Below are 14,376 nucleotides of genomic sequence, written 5' to 3'. Positions count from 1 at the left end.
CTGAAAAGCACCCAAATTGCTCTTTTCATTGTCTGGAAATTCACCTTTTGTACTCAAACAACTTAATACCACTTGGGTTTAAAAAAAATAACTATTTTAACCAATTACATCCGGTTATTTTTTGTTACTTCCTTTCCCCTAGCGAGCTGGGTCGTAGCAATGTCGTAGCAGAATTTGGAATCTGCTGGCAAGACTGTTGATGAGAGCATTCCAACCTTAACCAGCAAAAAGGTTATAGGAAATTGTGAGTGTGTATCAGTTCAAGCAAAGCCTACCTGATCTCTGGCAGTCTATATGTTGCATCTGCATGCGGTCCATGCTGGGTCCTGGTTCCTGCAGCTCCTCCTTGTCCAGGTCCCAGTCAAGATCCAAAGCTCCAGAGCAGTGCAGAACCTCACCAACCATTGGGCCACCCTGGGCGTCACACACCTTCCTGTATGCCATGATGTCACCTGGATTTACAAATGCATCAAATTGTCATTCACACAGTTTCAGCAGTTTTTATTTCTATACTTAACATTAGTCCCTTTTCAGCTGAAATCCCAAAGATCCAAAAAAAAAAACATAAAAATGTTCCTAAGGTAAGGGCTATTAGATACATTGCATTTGATTGATCAATGCAATGTGTTGCCAGTTGACATCCATTGCATTTGGTCAGATGTTGAGCCTGGTTTTGCTGGAACTCTTTTGCTGGACAACCCTGAGGTTTTTCCCAGAGGTTCATTCAAAGTAATGAGGCTCTGGCCTTTTTGTTCTCACACAGTGCTAATGGTGCTTTGAACATGATCCATATACATGGAACACAGCTGAAAACAAGTACACTATCAATGTATCCGCAATAGAGAGAATTCTTCTCTACTTTCAGAGGTTTTAACAAAAAGGTGAAGGACATAAATGATGGAACAACTGTTAACTTGTTCTGTAAAGGTATAAATAATTCATTCAAATTTAACAGATCCTACCAGGCAGTCCATTCCAAAGGATTGCTTACCGACTTTTCCTCATCAGCATAATGCACGTTGACATTTGCGATCCATACTGAGACCTCTCTGTAGCTAATCCAGGCAGTGTATGTAGAAAGCCTAGTATAAACCACCAGGGTCAGATTAAGACTGCTCATTTGACTCAAGGTAATGGATGTTGCATTAGTGTTGGATATAGAAGAAAATGTGATAAATGTGGTTAAAAGCTGCTTAGGCTAAGTGACTGACCACGGCCACTCAGCACACAATTATGAAGACTAAAAGCACTGCAGGGTGGTGCGATGCATTTACACACATTAATGTGACTGAGAGAACACAAGTTGCACCGAGACATCAAGCTAAGTACTTGATCTGAGCGTGTGTTTGTGCGTGTGTGTGTGTGTGCAGCAGGAATTCATGGCCGTACGGGTGTGTTGAGTATGTGTATGTGATCTGGGAGATGGTGAAGGTATGTGTGTGTGAATGGGTTTATTTGTGCATGTGTGTGGTTGTGTTTTGCACAGGTAAACCAGTTCTGGGTTCAATACAGCTCCTAAACAGCATCATTAAGTCTCACCAGGGCTATGATCATGCATTAAGACTGTATATGTGTGTGGGTGTGTGTGTGTGTGTGTGTGTGTGTGTGTGTGCGCGTGTGTCCGTGCATGTGTGTGACATCTGACTGGAGATCAGCTATATAAAACCTCCCAGCTCGTGTCTTGGAATGTCATCAAGTTTAACAATCCTTTTTACATGCTCCATCATCAAAGTCCACCATGAATGGCCAAATGAACTGCTGGATCAATAACCACTTGAGTTTAAAAAAATAAATATAAAAAGTTAAATAAAATCAAAGACCCCAAAATTGTAGTCAAATATAAGACCATTATTCTGTAAAAATGTCACTTTAATAGATGGTTTATTCAGATGATTACAGGTTCAAACCACCTGCAGTCAGAGCAAAAATCAGGAAAAAAAAGTACCATGAGCAGAAAATGATGCAAATTCATATAAAGAGGTTAGATACTTATTTGTCTTTGAGTGAAATGCCATTGAATACAGCCAGCAGCAAAGTCCAGGACACCAGGATCAGTGTTCACATCCTGTGTACTGTCCCGCGCATGGTTAGGTTTAGGCTGTTTATGTAACCACAACAATGATGAATCATTAAACCGTTACTCATGCAGGAATGGCTACATTGGGAAAACAAATGAAACATAGCTGGTAAATAGGTTACAAATATGTTCAGTATGGACATTTTGCAACTTTGCAGACACATATTTTTTCTTCTGTAACTGTTTCAGTTGTTGCACCATACCATTCCATACAACTACACAAGAATATAATAAATTGTGATACTGTTGATCAATTAGTTACAATTCCAGATCAATTCAGCTCTGAATGTGTCACAGATGTCTGACTGATTGCTGAATTGTCCTTGTTTAGACAGAATAGCCACTTTTGATTTAGAAAGCAGAATCGAGGAGAAATTGAGTTAGAAATGGGAGAAAAGGGAGAGAGAGATACACAGACAAGAGGCAATTAGAGGAAGAATCCTGAAGAGGAGGGAAGAGAGAGGCAGTGAGCAGAAAAAGACAGAGCCACAAAACAAAATAGTTGAAAACAGGAAGGCAGGAAAGAAGAGGCAGAGTTGTTATAGATGAAGGAGAGAGGGTAAAAAGCAGAGGGAAGAGGTCTGGGAGTTCTGTGGCATCAATCTTCAATGCTCCACCACACTTTCATTACTTCTAGCTCAATGCAGATGAAGGATCCTCTCAGTAAAACAGAACAAAAGTTCATTTAACTGCTGACCTCCTGTTACAGCCACACACACTTCAGTGGGAATTTAGCCTGATACCTATCACTGCTGGAGAGTGAAAGCCTTGAAACTAGACTCTCTTTCTTTTTTCTTGTATGCACATGCTATTTGACTTTGGAAGTCAATGTGCTATTTCGTTTTCAGAGAAGCATTTCACTGCAGATGGCACTGGAGTCTTGTGAAGTGTGCACAATAAGATTGGAAGGCCTTCGCTAATTTGACTTTCTCCATCCAAGTGCAAACACTTTTGCCACATTCAATCCATATGTGTTAGCAACAAACCATATATGATATTTATATATTTATATATTTTTGGTTTTGCAAACAAATCATATTAAAAAACAAATCAACAAATAAATGATTCCACTAAAACGTCCACTGTTAACAATAAACAAGCCACACTGTTGCACTGGGTGATGTGTTCCATTTCAACTGCTGTAATATATCTTAACTCAATCCTATACACCATCCTGCTGCCCCTGATAATCAGTAGAACAATGAATACATATAAATCTGCATCTGAAAATAGTCCTGTTTTTACAGTGTTTGTAAAAACTACAGTAACCAGCTGTTTCAAGAAATTACTGTCTATTTTAAAACATGAACTATATACTTGTCGCTCGTTTTTTAAAAATGTATGTCTTGAATAGAAACATAGATAAGGAGTGGAGAAGTACTATGAAATGGACCAATACATTGCTGTGTGGGTTTTGGTGTCTTTCTAGGATTTGCTGACAACAGGAAACTTTTAAATAACAAAACCTTTAACACTTAAACACTGTGGTGTGCCCACAGCAAGGAGGAAAAGCCAGGATTTGGGGGATGAGGTGAATGTCGTGCATCCAAATGTAACGCCAGGGATCAGAGTTTGTGTACCATCATCAAACAGTTCGTTTTCTTTTTCTCATTCTAACCTACTTTTCAGTGTTGAAGGGAAAAAAGGAGAGAAAAAGAGAAAACATTGTCATTGAACTTAATTTGGGTTTTTGTTGAATATCAAATATTCTGCCTTGTTTTGCGTTAAAATTGTAAATGAAATCTACTCCACCCCTCATAAGGTCTGGACTGTGGAGAAGCTCTGCTCAATATGTCACTCTATGACTGACAGCTGACATTTTTGTGCTTCTCAGCTCTCAACTATAAAAGGTGACTCATAGGCTCTCATAACCTGTGGTGGCCAGTGACAGAGACCCCTTCACTAAAGGTGAAGTTGCATCTGCAGGTACTCGTCACAAACTCCAGCTTGTTTTTCTGGGCAGGTCCTCCAAGAATCTGCAGACTCATTAATAACAGTGACACGTTAAACTCATCTCTGTAACACTGAATGCTGGTGACATTAATACTAGCTATCCAGTGTTACCAAAATGATTACATAAGAAATTTCTTCCTTGTTTTTGCATGAATGGCGAATGCATAATATTACGTACCTAATCTGTCCATCATGGTCCTCTACTTCTACCTTCTTCTATCAGCTTTGAAACATTTCTCTCGTGCAGAATGTGAGAAATATTAACATTCCATCAAAAATCAAAGGATTACAGTGTTGGATCTTTACTGCATATCTCATGATGATCTACTGCAATTTAAAATAAAACAGTCATAGACTGTTAATCCCATAATCTAACCTTTATATTCAATATGTCATGGATGACAGTATAATGTTAAGAAGCGGCAGTAGATCTTCTTGAAAGATTTGCTGTAGGTACATCAGAACATAGTTGTGTGACAAAACAACAGAAAAATCTTTGTTTGCTTCCACAAATGTTTGTCAAGTGATGGTAGAGGAGAATATCCTACACTGGAGGGGGAGTCCAGGTCAATGCAACTACAATGGATTTCTAACTTAACATTTTTCTTTTATTGCAACATCCAATTATCCAGATGGCCTAAGTTTCTGTTTGTGGGAATTTGAGAGAACCCTGAAGAAAAAAGGTACAATCTAAGCCTTGCGGTTAATATCCCTGGGTCTGATCTTTGCATGAAACAGCAGTGTGAGCATGCATTGCTGTCATCTACCACTGTGTCATTTTTAATACTACACTGCAGAGAGCTGCCATAGGTCATTTCTACATTCTAAGTACTTTTCTGAGGAACTTTTCATCAAAACAGACCAAAAAAGGCCTATGTTTACAATAAAACAATAAGCTCAAATCTTGTGAATGTGTACTTGTTAACGTTAATGCTCACAATGACATTGCTATCACACCGATGTTTAGCCTAATGTTTATTAGTATGTTAGCATGTTAAATTTTACTAATTAGCATAACTAATAATATAACCTTCTCTGAAAAAGTAATTTGCAACCAACAAGCTAACCGATTTATCAGCCAAATCTGCAATCGGCTGACGTTATCCACTTAAGACAGTGTTTGTTAGGCTAATTAGCAATTTGTCTGTCTTAGCAAGCAAGCTAACATTTGCCAGCTAAACCACAATATCACCATATATTTTACGTGCTTTGCTGTATGTTAGCTTTGTCTTTGCTTGTGTTGCACTCTGTGTTGTGGTGGGTGTTTTGTGACGTTAGCGGACTCCATTTTAAAGCTAACGTTAGCTAGTGTTGTACTCTGTTGGCACTGTATGGGAGTGAAATTAAGAGAAGCAAGGCTCGAAGAGCATGCATGAATGTCAAATGCTTTGGATTTCCCTGGAAAGAAAAAAAGTATTTGACATAGAAACCAAAAGATTCGGGGATGTTCTAATTTTTTTATTTTTTATTTTTTTAAGACACATTACAATTCATTCACACATTGGCATTACAAAGTGACTAATTCATGCAATTTATTTCACTATTTATTTTCGCTATTACATTTTGCACATTTAAGTCTGGACTAGTTCTCAACTAAGATATTTATCAGTCTTTACTGCTGCTCCACTGCCGACTTGTCATTTCTAGTTAGATGTTGTTGATAGTTGATGTCTGTGACTGAAGCATCACCATACTTTAAAGCTGTTTTGAATAAATCATGGAGATGGGGGCGACTTTTGTGGCTGTTGTCTTGGCTGGATGGGTCACTCAACTTTTAAGGCTGCATCCTTCAACGTGATTTTGAGATTAAAAGAAAAATGTTAAGTGCTATTTTTCTGATGTGACTTTTATCAAGGTGAGAGTCCCATCATTTCAGAGGACTTGGATAAAAGTGCTACATTTGCTACAACTCAAAAGCATTTCTGTTTAAAAAATAATTTTGAATACAAAAACCTCAGATAGAGCAGCTGTTAAGTTGTCTGCACTATTGTGAATACAATACATTTTCACTTTCATTGAGGATCCTTAAAGACATACTCCCCTAACCTGTCATTTCAAACCGATGATTAGTTTTATAGACAACATTAAATCTCCATCTTTTAAACTCATTTCTATCACCATTGTGATTCAGTGGTGGAAGACTGGAGGCTCTGACTTGTTACCAGTGTAGCTGTGGAAATCCAGATTTTGCATGGAATAAAACTATATGCTGTTGACACAAATACGTATTCTTGAACAAACTGTATGAACATTTTTGTTTGCAACTTTTTGCTAATTTACTTTTGTGACTGAGCATCACTAGCATGTTCCTGGCTGGCTAGCATGTTAGCAGTTACCTCACCAGCTACAGTAGTTTACCAGCTGGCCATCAAGTACTCCTCAAAAAAAAAAAAAAAAAAAAGTACACTACTAGAACATGTACAGGAACTACTTACAACTGTGCCACCTTCTGGCTTGAGTATAGTTGGTCACACAACAAGACAGCTGTGAGAAACTTGAGAGCTAGCCACAATTTCATCAATCTGTCCATAATTTTGCAGATTTTATACTCAAGTTGTTTTTTTTTAACCTACTGCTGTACATATAATATAGTGGATATAGTGTTTTAGTAGACAGTAGGTGTATTGCGTTGTACATTGATACTGTATCAATATGCAAATTATAAAGGAAATGCAGAGCTGCCACAGTGAGAAAAAAATTGCCTAATCATTTATGTAATTTATTTGATGAGTTATAACTACGTCCATTATAAGCAACTGTAGATCGAAGTAGGCTTTTTTTTTTCCTTTTTTTTTTTTTTTAAGTACAAGTCATTTACAGAGGTAAGCCTCAGAACAAATTCTGCATAACAAATAAAAAGTGTGATGCAACAGCTCCTCTGTTTGACCTTCACAGCTCTCCATAATCAGCAACAGCTCTGTGGCTTTGAAGACGTGAGGAATAACAGGATTGGTATACGAGGACAGTCCCCCTTCAAATAATTCCTCTGATATTCAGAACTTGTACACGTAGACGCACACGCAAGAAGACAAATGCAGGCTTGAGGAACAAAGTTGTCTTTGATCTCGTCTCTTTCAGCTCCAAACAGATTGACAGATCATCTGCTATATCTGGTATCTTTCACTGCTCTACAGTAGGTTCACCTCTCATTCATAAATTACTGCAACACCGGTGTGCTGGTGAGGCTGTCGAACATGTTTAGTGTGATCAGGGCAGAGAGACAAAGAGCAAGAGAGGGAGAATATTTCCCCAAACACTCCTCCTCACCAATCATTTCATTTGACACGACCTTGTCAGCTGCCATAGTTACAGATCACGAAGCGAGCTGTCAGTCATAGCTTTTCCTCCCTCTCTGGCACACAGAAGCGCCAGGAGGGCAGAGGGAAAAGCTCGCAAAGACCACAAATTATTTATAATCCCACGTAAATTATACATGAAGACAACCTCAAAGTTACTGTTAAATGTATATTTTCATGTCCATAAATAAAACACAGTCAGATTATACAATAACCCTCAGTGCCCTGATGAGTCCCTCAGTGATAGTCAAAGATAATGGAAGAAATGGTAAAAACCACTTGGGACAAATAAGAAAAGCAAGCAGCAGTGTAATGAAATGACTGAGCGTCTCTATGGAGACTTGGTTCACATTTTATGACAGTCAGTGGCAAATGAGGTGCAATCATATGCTTGCAGGAAGCCGAAGCTTTATCCCATGTGTGGGAGTGTGAAAGTGCAAACTTATTTGCAAAATGACATGTTACTGGGAGTGTGTGATACAAGTCAGCTTTTAGGAATAAATGAGTTTGGTGGCATTGTTTGATGGACATTCACTCATGGTATTGTGTGTCTCTTCACAGTGTAAACAGGAGTGAAATATACCTGTCAGTCTTTTTAAGTGTGAGGTAGGTGACTTTGTTTTTAACCAATAAATCAACTGAACACTCACTTCTTGTTTTTAAGCAAAACATTGAACAAAAAATAGATGAAATAATAACAAAAAATGACCACATGCAAATGCACTCTACATTGAGGTTTTAATAATATGTTTTTGATTTGGTGTATGCGTTCCCACAGGCAGTTTACAGTATTTGGTTAAAAGTGCAGATTACATCCTGAAGGCAACAACCCACATGTCCTCATATATTACATGATCTGAACTCGGATCATCTGAACTCTAGCATTTGACTTCCTGCTCATCTCCTTCCACAACCCTGCCACCTAAAAATGACGTTAATACTAAATGTTTTTTTTTGTTTGTTTTTTTGTTTTTTTTTTTCTGATTAATTTATGAGGGAATGTAATTCCTCCATGAATTATGTTCACTGACTCTCTTTTTCCTCTGTTTTTGGTCTCCACCAACTCCTGAGGAAAACATCTGGGGAAATATTTGTCGCTTTCGCTGTTAAATTCTCCATCATGCTCACCAGCTTGCTAATTGTGTTTGTCTGCTGTTAGGTATTGAGGAGGGAGTGTACAGCGGGGTTTTAGAGCTTTTTCACCAGAAACATCTGCCTGCTGAAAGCAACACTTTGAGAGCAGTGAGAGTGAACTGAAAGAATGAAGTTGTGGGGATGGACAGCTAAACAATGTACTGAAACTTGTGATTGAGTTTATGTAAATCTTTTGAAGACGTGTTATTTTTTGTCATCATCCATTTACAAAGATGCACTAAGATATTTGCTCCTTGTACTGCTGGCATGGCTGCAACCATGGCTAGAGTTGCCTGCAGATTTTCAAATGACTTTTACCTGACTGTCGATAAATTCTAAAAATTGACCATTATAACGTTAAATGTACTACCAAATAGTGCTAAAATATATTGACATTATATATATTGACATTTAGATGGACTAAATTGCATCCAAAACAACAAACAAACAACAAAAATCTTCTCAGTACTCGGTATGTGTGACTGTGACTGGAAATTGAAAATAATAATACTAATTAGATAGAAATGCAAATAACTTGTTTATACTATGTCACCTGACTTCCCAAAGGCTTTCTGTCAGAAAGCCTTGAAGGCAACCCTCAAATAACCACCCAAACTGTCTTACAAGGCAGACTATCAATTTCCATGTACATAGATGTGTGTCCAAATATAAAAAAATTTTAAGTAAACACCATGCACTCCAGGCTGAGAGTGAGTCACTGCACTCACTGAAGCACCATGCACAACTCCACTCCACTTTCTGCATGTTTAACAACCATAAATATACATTTACAGCTCATGCAGATCAAGCCACACATGCTTTGCGGCTGTATGACAGCCTTGTTGCCCCCAACCTTCTCTGTCATCACTCATTTTAAACATCATTATAGCAGCACAGCTGTTGACTGCTGCTCAACATATTATGAGCTGGGATCAAATTTTATACTTGCTCCATTCTCTGACAACAGAAAATAGAAAAATAAATCAAAAGTACGACCCTGAGATGCCAATTCACACAGAACTATTATTATCACATAACAAATTCACAGAGGATTTCGATCACAGATGACCTCCGCAATTATTACAAATTACTGAAGGTACCCACATAATACTAACCTCATGGGAATAGAGCTTTTCAGAATATGTTCTTTACAAACTTGCCTTCTTATGTTGATTTAAAAAAAAAAAAAAAAAAAAAAAAAAGTTGATTGTACACTATTCCTTCTTACATAAAATAAATGAGTTTTCATCACTATGTTTGGTTTCTATAGCAAATTGGTTGTCTTCTTATGGAGACTGCAAAGCTCTGTATTTGTAGTTTTCTTTCTTTACCAAGAACATTCAGGTGTCTTCCCCTGTACCCTAATCATGCTGTCATAACACCTGCACCAACTATAATTTTCCTAACAGCATGTTTACATAAAATAATACGATTCTGAATTAATGCAAATTTTGTGATTTTAAAAAAGTTACTACAAAATTGTCAGAGTTTATCCAGAACCTGAACTAATATTAAATCATTTTTATGAATTAATCACTTGATTGGTTCTAAATTACATTGCTATAACAAGATAGACAAGTGGCAATCACAGTTTGAGAGTGAACTGTTTCAAAAATAAAGATTATGAGTGTGTGGAACCATCAGACAGACTCTTCTATTCAGCACATGAGGTGCCAAAGAACACATTAATGCTCCACTCACCGTTCCGCAGTGGGCTGTGGTACCTAACAGGCAGTCTGTTCGTTTAAAATCTGTCATGTGCCTGTCTGGTGTGTGCAAAGAGACAGAATCAACATGCAGCTTATTAGAATCCATCTAATAGTACAGCCAAAGGTAGACTGTTCATTTCTGCATGACATATAACCTGCATCTCACAGGCCAATATCCATCCGTAACAACAGCATCAACATCTGCCCAGTGCCATGTAGCTGTGAGAGTTTGTTACAGGCTGCAGGGCCATCAGAGAAAAACCTTTATTTTTATAGTGTTCATGAATTAAAGATGGCTTCCCCTGGGGTGTTGAGGGAGAGTGGAGGCTTTATGGATCTTGCTCTCTCTCTCTCTCTCTCTCCTCTGCATTAAATCTTCTGAATACCACAGGCCATGTCTCAGGATGTTAGACACGGAAAACAATAACAGGCAAACATTCTTATCTGGCTGTTTGTTTGTATTTCTTCCTCTCAATACCGGGTTTCTTTCTTGTTTTCTCCCGCTTCTTGCCCTCGCTTTCACTCTCGCTACATTCCCGGCTCTGAAAGTTTGAGCCAGTCCATTAAAAACTGCATTACCCACAAGTCAACAGGTTATGTAGTCCATTATGGCTTAAGGTCAGGTTTTCTTGCTCTATGGTGGGTGGATCTTGGAAATGAGATGAGGCAGATGCGGATGAGTGGCATAATGGATAAATTCTGCTTGAGGAAGCATCAAAACACACTCTAAATTTGCAATAATAACATCCTTCACAGTGTTTTTATCGTAAAAAAAATAGGCAGGACCTTGATGTTTTACTTTTGAAAAAACAATCAAATGGATAAGAATTTGGCCAATGCTGGTTTCCACATATCAGGAAGGTATAAGGGATTCTGAGCCTTGTTTGATCTTGAGAACAGCAAAGAAAGGACTGGTGTTGACAGATTAGCAGTTGACAGAAACAATAGCGTGTAGTTATTCTTATCTTGACCTAGTCACAAACACATGAAAAATATTGCTGTAGAGACCTCTTTGAACAGAGATCAAAAAGAGGTCTGTGCACCTTTTATCAAATGACGAACACCTGAATCATCTCCATGACAGCTCGGTGAAATATATCCTTTGAAGACAGTGACGTGGTTAAAAGCTGAGGAAAAGTTAGTCAGTGAAGCCAGAGAACTTCTGCACTCAACAAACATGCAAGTTTGATTATCCAGTGTGGGCCAATAAACTACATGTGTGGTATTAGCTAGCTAAACTTATATCGTATTATTCATCTTGCTAACTATTCCTTGTACTTCAAGCTGCAACCCACTTATGCTCAGTGATAAGAGATGAGAGCATATGAGTAGCAACAACCTGCAGCCTGTGGTGTGAGTTGTTGTTAGTACTGAATAGTCGCTGTAGCAGCAGAGTTGTTCACAATCTAAAATCACTTTTATGGTAACCTGAGTCTGATTAGATTCTATGGTAAGATTTCCACATATCATTTTTTGGGAGAGCAAACTTACAAAAAAAGGGAATGCAATCACCAAAATTGTCACCCTGTTTTCCTTTTCAGATCTCATGATGACAAGTACACGTCCTTCTATCATTCACAGCTTCTCTCTACACTTCTTCAGGAACAGGGCCTGGTTCAAGAAAACCTCTTTCAACATGAAATGAAATGTGAAGTAGTTCATTTACTATTTGGAGTATTTATACTGGGAAAGAACTTTTAAAATTTGCACATTTAAAGCACTGGAAACTGCCCATCCTCTTTGCTGATCATCCAAAGCATTTAATATCCTCCTGACTACCAGGAAAAAAAAAACAAAACAAAACATTGTCCAATTACATTTTTTTTTTAAATTCCCCAATCTTTGCAAGGTAATTAGAATACAGAAAACATTTTTTTTTTTTTTTAGGACATTTTTTTAAACACTTAAATACTATGCTAAAATACAGTTAAAATAATTCAGACAATGTTTTAATGTGTTATTAAGAGACTAATATGAAATATGGCAACAACATTTCAAGCCAAAATTTGCTCAATAAAAAGTATTATACACTTACTTTTCCTCTTTCCATAAAATGCACTTGCACTGATGGATGCCATTTTCCTTAATGAGAAACAGAAAGGTACCAAAGCCCCACCCCTTCACATTTGGTATCACTGAAAAGCTCTAAATGTCCTCTGTATATAGCAAAAGGAGTTAATTTAGAAGTTTGCAGTAGGTGGGAGATATCCAGGTTTACCAATGTCCTCCACAGAGGACAAATTTGAACTTCTGGTAGTCAGGAGGATTTGATGACTCTTGCTTCTCATACAATGGAAGACACACAAGCGCGACAAGGAACACAATTCAGGGGGACCAAATTGAGTAACAAATCCATGAATGTGAAGGTTCATCAGACACCAAAACACTGAGGACACTGCACAGCCATGGTAGTGGTCAGATGGGATTTAACTCGGGAAAATATCATGATGCCAGTCATTTTATCTTTCATTGCAACAAACGGGAGGTAAACAGTAGAAATACAGACAAATGAAAAGGCTGCATTTGTTTTATGCATGACTAGTGTTGATCTTAACATGGCTTAACAGTGACTGCACATCAAGGTCAATTAACTGAAGCACACACACACAGGAAGTAATGAGCAACAACAGTTGCTGAACGCAGCAAATAAACAAATGCAGTATGGACCGGTCACATCTGGTTCATACTGACTCAGTTTAGTAAGGTCAGCATTGTGTATTGACTCAGACTGGGCAGGGGCATTTCAAGGTATTGCTACTAAAAGTCCATATTTGGGTCTCGTGATGACAACTGAACCACCTCCATCTGCTGATGATGTAGCTGGAACCTCAAGGAAAAGCTCAGAACTTGGCTTTGAGTCAAATTTATTTCGTCAAGCTTTTTTCTGTGAAGTTGGAATATTCACTCAGTGGCCACATGTTCCTCTGAAGCAAACTATGTCACTTAAAGTAAGCACCTATGGTACATTATTCTGTTTTAACAGATGTTCACAGATGGATGCACTGTCAGTGGATTTCACTGGATCCCCCCCCCCCCATTTTAGTTGAAAAACTCATAGCTAGAAACTTACAAAATATTTGATAAACTATTCACAAAATCCTATGCGGCATTCACCTCTAACTTAGTTAATGTGTCTTTTCAAAGACCCTAGACCTGATGACAGCTATCAGAAGTGTCTTTGTGAATTACCAGCTGTTAACATGCCACATGCTGGGAATATGTAATAATCAAGAAGATGGCATTTTTGCGAGTGATGCCACATCCTGAACAAAACCCTCAGGGGACTGGTGAATGTGAGGTGATTGAAAATTATGTAAATATGAATTAAGCTTGAAGACTTAGCGTGAAGCAGCAAAAAAGTCAATCAATATGGCCTCCCTCTATACCAATAAACTATCTGCATTAGCTTTCTGCTCCATCTGTAACTTCATGTGAGGTTACTTTAAGTATTATACAAGTGGGTGAAACATGCACATGGCTGACTGTTTCGACAGGCAGAGGCTCTTATATGTATGACAATGATGCGATCCAAATACAGCACATTCGCTTTCCTTTTGAGACATTCTTGCTGACAATGACACGTCTCCCAAGGGCCAATGTACAGTAATTACAAACCTGTGCTCATCCACAAAACTACACACACACACACACACACACACAGGTCGTTTTTTAACTGTCTGTTTCTGACAGCTGCCATCAGCCACTTCTGCTCCTTTTATCTGACAACAGCATCGTGCATGGCCAAGGGGAGATCTACACCCACACAAACATACACATTCACAGGCGTAAACACCTCCATCTCCCCATCCCGCAAACCCTAAACACCTCTCCTGTTTGATCTCTCCCATCCATCCCCCTGTTTAATCCCCTCTTCTCCCTTGGCCTCCACCAAATGAAATGCAAATAGCCCAGCATAACCTGGGGCGTCATTTATCTAAATTAGAGCGCCGAGCGTGGATCCCCATGGGGCGCCCATATGCTAGCACAGTTAGCGTCATTAGCTTCATTAGCACGTGTCAGACCATTAATTACACATCAAGCCTATCAGTTAGCTGGGGCTTGGGGTTCCCATCCATTCTGGAGTCCATTTTGCAGGAAGGGAAAAAAAAAAAAGATGAGCTGTTATCAGTGTGAGTGCCGGAAAAATACTGTCTCTCAGCACGTCTTGCTATGCGGGAATCACTTGAAAAGGACAAAAATCCTCTAT

General features: G+C 38.5%; 1 protein-coding gene across 5 annotated transcripts in view; it reads right to left on the bottom strand.

Moving 5' to 3' along the window:
• naaladl2 (N-acetylated alpha-linked acidic dipeptidase like 2) overlaps nucleotides 1-14,376 on the bottom strand; it is a 518,168-nt gene that overhangs the window by 312,980 nt on the left and 190,812 nt on the right. For all 5 annotated transcript variants that reach the window (XM_076723158.1, XM_076723166.1, XM_076723175.1 and 2 more), the window contains one exon: nucleotides 276-452. In XM_076723158.1, the coding sequence (XP_076579273.1) occupies nucleotides 276-444 (169 nt within the window). In that variant the 5' untranslated portion in view covers nucleotides 445-452. The remainder of the gene's footprint in view (nucleotides 1-275; nucleotides 453-14,376) is intronic.

This window comes from Chaetodon auriga, chromosome 3 (genome assembly GCF_051107435.1).
Source record: "Chaetodon auriga isolate fChaAug3 chromosome 3, fChaAug3.hap1, whole genome shotgun sequence".
Taxonomy (NCBI): Eukaryota; Metazoa; Chordata; class Actinopteri; order Chaetodontiformes; family Chaetodontidae; genus Chaetodon; species Chaetodon auriga.
The sequence above is the reverse complement of the archived record's forward strand: the minus strand, read 5'-3'. Positions and strand labels throughout refer to the sequence as shown.